Source organism: Agrilus planipennis, unplaced genomic scaffold, assembly GCF_000699045.2.
Source record: "Agrilus planipennis isolate EAB-ADULT unplaced genomic scaffold, Apla_2.0 scaffold24, whole genome shotgun sequence".
NCBI lineage: Eukaryota > Metazoa > Arthropoda > Insecta > Coleoptera > Buprestidae > Agrilus > Agrilus planipennis.
This window is the reverse complement of record NW_020439076.1, coordinates 118,637-126,493: the sequence shown is the minus strand read 5'-3', so window position 1 is coordinate 126,493 and position 7,857 is coordinate 118,637. Positions and strand designations below refer to the sequence as shown.

General features: G+C 34.5%; 1 protein-coding gene across 1 annotated transcript in view; it reads right to left on the bottom strand.

The window, feature by feature from the left end:
* Positions 1 to 3,611, bottom strand: part of LOC108741892 (monocarboxylate transporter 12-like) — a 266,895-nt gene extending 263,284 nt beyond the window's left edge. The window contains exons 1-2 of the mRNA XM_018476866.1: positions 3,554 to 3,611; positions 479 to 963 (exon numbers count right to left, since the gene is read on the bottom strand). Of these exons, the coding sequence (XP_018332368.1) occupies positions 479 to 866 (388 nt within the window). The 5' untranslated portion in view covers positions 867 to 963; positions 3,554 to 3,611. The remainder of the gene's footprint in view (positions 1 to 478; positions 964 to 3,553) is intronic.
* Between the last annotated feature and the right edge of the window lie 4,246 nt (positions 3,612 to 7,857).

Genomic DNA, 7,857 nt, shown 5'->3' with positions numbered 1-7,857 from the left:
TGATTGGCTCTAATCAGTTTAACCAAATTGTTAACGTTGATCAGCGCCCAGGAAACCGGGGGTAAGTCTCTCAATATCTAAGATAGAAATCTATATTATCTACGTTAAAAAGTGGATCCTTAAAAATTTTATATACCAACGCCGGGTTTCGCTGCTAGTATTATGTAAAAAGTAAATGATAGGGGTCATTTTTAGTAGTAAAAGTCCACTCAGTGGCTCAAACCTTTTCTAAATACAACTTTGAATATATCATTCAAAGAAAAACTTATAATCAACAATTGTTTTTGTACAAATTGCAGAAAATTTGGGCGAGTCTCACTTCTATTTTTCATTTAGTTCTCCAAGTCTTAAATGAAGAAATACGTATTCCTGGGCTCAAGAATTTCCAGTTTGTCAAAAATAAAAACTAATCAGAGGGTTACGATAAAAGAAGAAGACGAAGATAATAACGTTAAAAAAACTCGCAAAATAAATTTACCTGATGTATAAATATGATGTTCCGAATCGAGATCATCTTGCTCTAGTGTGGTTGAAACCGTATCTGTTCTTATGGCGGTTGCAATGTGAGGGACAGACATTTTTGAAAAAATTTCTAAATGTTTCTTCGAGAGTGGAAATGCACATCCGATTTCCATTTCATCGGAAAAATCAACTCCCTTATTATTCGTGGTTTCTTGGAGTTGCTCATTATGTCGGAAATTTTCATCTTCGAGTTCATTATTCTCGGTTTCTTTCGGCCCCTCTGGCGCGGTTAAAACAAGCCCGCTGTCGGTGAGAGCGCTGTACGTTCGACTATTTGGGTCCACTCTGAGCTGAACCACTGCAAAGGTACTCACAGGCCAAGTCTTGCTGTGATTTAACGTCATTTTGTAAAACGATTTTCGAGAGCATATCTTATTGCAATTTCAGTTTTAAATGCTTCTACTTTTTCCTTTTCTTTTTCTTCTTCGAAAGAAGTATCTCCTGAAAATAACGCAACAATTTAAGAGTTAATTTACTGTAGTTTATATTTTATCAACCTACAGATTATAATTATGATAAAACTAAATTTATTGTGATCATCTTTTTGTAGTCTTCGCATGCAATCAGTAAATGGCCTTTAATTGTAACAGAAGGTACTTGTTCCTGTTAATTTCATTAATTTTTTTTTGTTAAACGAATAGAATACCAAATTGTTATTACAAGTAAGGAATTATTTCTTACAAATGTTGAGAAAATACTAATTTTCGCCGAAATTTGTAGCATAACGCGAATAATATTAAAGAAGATTAATCAATATCTAATTGTTTGTGCGATAAGAGGCACCTTTATAATTTCAAACCATTAAAAAATCTATATTTTACATTTACATTGATTTACTGTGTAGTACCTAAAGTTATCTGGAAGTAACTCCGCATGAGTCTATATTTTTTTGTAAATTCCATTATATTTTAATGAAGGAAAATGATATATTCCAACAGACTTGAAAAAAGAGGAGGTTTTCAATTATCGCCTACATTTTTGTGTGTTTCGTACGCGAATTCTTCGTCAATTGTAAGCCGATTTTAATGATCCTTCCTTTGTCGAATACGCCACGTCTTCAGGATACTTCCATATAAATTTGAAGAATGTATTTCAGTTCTACGAAGGGAATATTAAGGAATGATTGCCGTTTTTAATTTTGGAACAAGAAGATACTTATCATTATCATAAGGTCGTCAGTCCTAAGACTGGTTGGACACGCATCTCCACTCCTTCCTATCGTGAGCCAATTTTTGCATTTCCCTAACAACAATAATATAATCTAAGTCTACCTCTACCCTTCCTAACTCCTGTATCTGCCTCTAATATGTCCCTGACTAGACTTTCGTGTCTGAGAAAATGTCCTACCAACCTATCTCGCCTATTTCTTATTGAGTCTTTTATTCTCCTATTCTTTCTAATACCTCTTCATTTCTAACCTTCTCTATCCACGGTATCCCAATCATTCGCCTATAACACCACATTTCAAAAGCTTCTAACCTTTTCTTTTCCGCCCCGCCCTCCGTCCATGTTTCCCACCCATACAGCGCCGCGCTCCAAACATACACCTTTAACAATCTTTTTATAAGTACGTAATAACTATATAATAATCAAGCAAAACGGAAATTTCTTGGTGGTCCACATCCTTAACAATTTGTGAACAGTAATCTAATGTACGTCTATCTCCACCCCTCTTAACTCCTGTTTCTGCCTCTAATATGTCTCTGACTAGACCTTCATGACAAAGAAGGTGTCCTACCAACCTATCTCGTCTATTTTTTATTGACTTCCATAGAGTCATCTGTTCTGCTATTCCTTCTAATATCTCTTCAATTCTACCCTTCCCTATCAACGGTTGCTTCATCATTTGCCTGTTATACCACATTTCGAACGCTTCTAACCTTCCATGTTTCGCACCCGTACAGCTCCGCGCTTCAGACATAGACCTTCAGCAATCTTTTTCAAATTTCTAAATTAACCGTTCTCGTGCATAGAAGTGACTTCTTTTTATTGAAGGCGACTCAACCCTTAGCTGTTCTCTGATTTATATCCCTACTACTCCTGTCGTCCTGGCTTATCTGACTTCGAAGATAGCGAAGAAACCTTTGTTTATATTTGCTCATTTCCTACTATTTCTTTTTTTTTAATTTTACCTTTATTTATTTTCATACAATACTGTTTTATCAATACCGCTTCCATTCCATTTTATTTAAAGCTATGCTAAATGCTGATTCTTATATACTATTATATCATCTGCAAATCGAATTGTAAGCATACTAGTCTTTTGCACCTGTATATCTATCCCTAATGTTCCCCTGTCTTTAATGATGTTTATTGCGTCTTCAACAATATATTAAAAAATATTGGCGACAGTGTACATCTTTGTGTGACTCCCTTCCTAATATTTACTTCTCTATATTGCTGCTCAAATTCAATAACTGCATGTTGCTCTTTTCTTAAACTAAATAACACTCTTCTACCGCGGTATCTCATCCCTACATTTTTAAGTATATTTAACATCTTGTCTCATTTAATATTGTTAAAGGATTTTTCTAAATCTACAAAACCTATGCAGTTATAATGAAAAGATAATATTTTAAATACCTACATAAAAAAGCGACTTTATATAGTAAATGAATGAATATTCATAATAGATATAGGTACCTACGGTTCGAATAACATACAATTTTTATTATTTTGATAAGGTTTTACTCCATATTCATCTTTTATGAGCAATTTTTTTAACACTCGTTGGACAAATAATATGTTGGCATATTTTGTAGTATAAGCAATAGGAAAAGACGTCTTATACCTACAAACCAATAAAAATTATGAGGAAGAACGAGTGATAAAGTTCTTATCACTTATATTCTTGTTCGTTTTTACTAAACTTTTCAACGATAGGATTCTTCTTTGACTACTATCGTTCATTTTAATACCAAAAAAATGAAAAATGAATTCGGTCAGATTTAACTAAAAGTACAAAGTGGATAATAATCTTCTATATACATAGATCCTATAAAGCAACGTCTAATTTTGTTCGTCATTCTACCTGATATTTTTATCCAAAAGACACTTCACCAACAAATTGCGCACACTCTAAACTTTTAAACTTCAGTCTTCTACTTCTCGAAAATGACTGGTTAAAAACACTTTCTCGACTTATAATTCCTGCACGTCTTTTAGCGACTCGAGCGCTAATGTTTCAATTTTCGATAGAACTTCAACAAAGACGCGCTTTGCATATAAATGCCAATCTAGTTAATATACGCCGCCGTCGCTACTTCAAAAAATGAACGCATCGCTATAAAATCATGACCTACATTGATATTATAGCTACGCAACTTTACGTTTTGACTTATATTAAATATGGTATCTAAAATGATTGAAAAATGGCCAATTTATCTTACTTTTTATTTTTAATTTATTTTGAATTTACATCATAAACCTTTCAGATTCTAAGAGTATATATCTACTCTCTTTCTTTAACAACAATTTCAATGCCTCCTTAAAAATTCATATTGTAATTAGTGCTTCTGTTTCACTTTTCAATTACTTTCTATATTTATTAACTTTATTGTTTAACTTTCTCATTATTCATTGTTATTTTGTTTATATCAATATACTCTAATAATATATTTTGTATATTAAAATGTTTGGAGCGCGGCGCTGTATGGGTGCGAAACATAGACAGTAGGTGCGACGGAAAAGAAAAGGTTAAAAGCGTTCGAAATGTACAGACGAATGATGAGGATACCGTAGATAAAACAGGTTAGAAATGAAGAGGTATTAGAAAGAATAAAAGAACAGGGGACTTTAAGGAAGTCAATAAGAAATAGGCGAGATAGGCATGAAGGTCTACTCAGACACATATTAAAGGTAGAAACTGGAGTTAGGAGGGGTAGAGTTAGATCTGCAAATAGTTAAGTATGGGGGATGTTCTAGTGGTGCATGTCCAACCAGTCTTAGGACAGACGACCTTATGATGATGATGATTAATATTCAATGTAAAAAATGTACTTTAAACAAGCAATATAGCTTCTAACTCCTACAGGGTTTGTCCGGAAAGTAATAGGACTGATTTTCTTCCGCCGCGACTGTACTTCGGAGCGTGCGCGCACCGACTGGATTCGGTAGAGGGCATTCCTAGCTAACGAACGAGCGGCTGGTGAGTTTTCTTCGAGCACCTGGAGAGTCAGAATAGGCTCTTTCGCGCGACGTGTTTCTGTGAGTGGTGCAAGCCGAAAATGCACCGTTCGTTAGAGCAGAGATACGCGAATAAATTCTGTGTGAAACTCGGTAAACTGCGACAGAGACGTTTGATTATGATCAAGTAAGCTTACCCAGAAGTTGCTTTAGCAAGAAGTGGTGTGTTACGGTGGCACCAGGACTTTTCAGAGGGCCGGGAAGAGGTCGCCGATGAAGACCGTGCTGGAAGATCTTCGACTTCGACAAACACCGACAATGTGACTCGTGTACACGAAGTTTTGAACTCAGACCGTCGACTAAGTATTCGTTTAATTGCCCAGATATTAAATTTACCAAAATCTGTAGTTCATGACATTGTGACGGACCATTTGAACATGCGCAAGGTGTGCGCGAAGATGGTACCAAAAGTGCGGCTCTTAAGGCTATTCTGCAGCGTTGCATCGACGCAGGAGCCTATTTTGAAAGTTTCTAAGGAATTGTAACGATTGACTCCATAAATTTTTTTAAATCGACTCAGTCCTATTACATTCCAGACAAACCCTGTATCTCTAGTGTTCTTGGATAAAGTACAGGGCACTCTTGATACTTTTGCCTACATTACTAGCTATTTGGTGATAGTTGAAGATTATCTGCGAGAGGATTTTGTAAAATTCACTTAAAACAATGTTAAGTAATGCTTTCTTACAATTACAATTTAAATACATATTTAGATAACATTGGAGGTTAATATTTATCCTCTTAATATTACTTGGTGGTGTTATTTACTGTAAGAAAGTTATAATCTTTTCTTTGGCGAAAAGCACTTATGATACTTGAAAGTGACGCGCATGTATTTTATAAGATTAGTGCAGTATAGTCTTTAAGTTTAGCCTAGTAATATTTGCGTTTAATTCATCTATTTAATAATTGTATTAAATATTAAATAAAACTAGTTAAATAACCGCTTTTAGATATTTGGATAAGAGAATTCCAAATAGTGCGTTGTCGATTTAAAGCTCGAGCTTTTCAGAATTGATAGAAGCGTTTACGTAGGACTTGGCTACTGTTTCTTCCCACTCTAACACACAAACGATAAAAATTAATTTGGATTTACGTCAGCCATAAATTTTGAAAGTTAACTGCTCGCGTGCTTTAGAATGTTTCCTATATACTAATTCACCGGATTCATAGGCCATTATATAAATGAAGTTGTTCGCTAAACTACCTTCCTTTTTCGCGCTTCATAAATCCTTACTCCTGATCCTTTTTGAATTTAAAAGGACTTCTTTCACTCCACCACATCATACGCATTAAGTATTAGATTCAGAAAATAAAAGTACACGCAAGATAAACAGCGCGTAAGTTAAAATCTGTACATACAAATAATATCCTTCATAAGGATAATAAGCAAACCTTTAAAAATTATTTTCTTATATGAAACTATGCTTTTGAATTTTACTCAGAATATGTGTCAGGACAAAATACTTATCGATCTGTACTAACATTAGTGACACAACGGAAGTGTCATAACGGAAACAGAAGTAAACAGCAAATTGTTACGGAAGCGGAAACAGGAGCAGAAGCGGAAGTGTAATGATTTTAAGTGACTCTTTAATGCAGTGGTTGTGCGCCGTATTGGCGAATATTTTGTTACAAATTTTGAATTGTTAATATCAATAAAACAATTCCAAATAGGTCTTCCTTTTAGCTTTAAAATTGCACTTTTAACTTAAGGAAGTTGTTTAACGACATTACTAGTAAAAAGTCTATGCTAGAGTGTATCGTACAGTCAGTTAGTAGCCGTGATACCTAAGCCTAAAACTTTTTGCTGTTACTGCACTATTACCAGCCAATCCCGTACCCCTTTTCATTCGTGTATCCCTTCTACTACTTGAGTGCGATAAATTGTTCGTTATTTATTAATTAATATCTCAGAAACTGTGTTGTAATAATTAATCAGACTTTTTTCAAAGAAGTTATTGGACATTATTTAATCATTCTGTAGTTTTTTAAAACATTTGTAAGAAGGGATTCCAAGTTAACATTGTATTTCTAGTTAGCCTCGCCGGTATCCTGTATAGTACAATGTATAAGAGCCACAAAAACGTGAACTTTGAAATTAAATATCTCTGAAACTATATTGTCCAATAATTTCAGTCTGCACATATAGGTGAAGAATAACTTAAATAATATTTTGTCAAAATTTCAAAAGAATCCTAAGAAAACGCTTTTCATGGAACAACTACCTTAAAACTTACAACACTGAACAAACAATATGCAAAATAAATAATGAAGCATACTTTTCGAAAACTCCAGTCTGTCATAAATCTGCCTAATAACCAAAAAATAACGTCACCAATGCATATAGAAAAGGCGACCGCACTAGAACCGCGTAAACACAGTTATCTGTGATTCTCAGTTTACTAACGTGTTTTCTTCATTTTATTCACAGAAAGCATTAGTTTTATACATTTCCTAGTACAATATCGGAATTTCATCATGTATACGTTTCCTAGTATATGTGTGTATTAAAAAGTCTTTGAAACAATATTTTATAGATTTCATAAATAGCCTAGATTTCATACATTTTCGGTAATATCTATATTATAAACAAGACACTTTTTATATTCTATTTACATTTAGCACTGCATAATACTATGGTAAATCTCATAAATGCCAGAAATATGATACAGAATCGTGAGTTATCTAAATTCGTTGCAAAGATATGGAACGTAACCTAACCCAAAGTATATTTGTATTTATTTAAGTATCTAGGGAAAGCTACAAATGGCGTGGTGAGCGCCATCTGTAGTACGATGCTACATTTGAGAATTACATATGCTCCAACAAGGTCCATTTAATTATTTTGTTCGATTATGGTAACGTGCCTATCACGTTGAGGTGAGCTACGCCGGGATTCGTTTCAACAAGTAGATATCCATATTTTTAAATGGACCTTGTTGGAGCATATGTAATCCTCAAATGTAGCATCGTACTACAGATGGCGCTCACCACGCCATTTGTGGTATTTTCTAAAACGCGCTGTTAAGGCAGCTGGTCTGTGTTCTGTCGGAGCTGCCTGCGACGCGCTGATGAGATCCAAAAAGATCGAAATCGCGATCCGCGTCTGGCAGTTTCGACAGAATACAGACCACTTCGAATTATTTT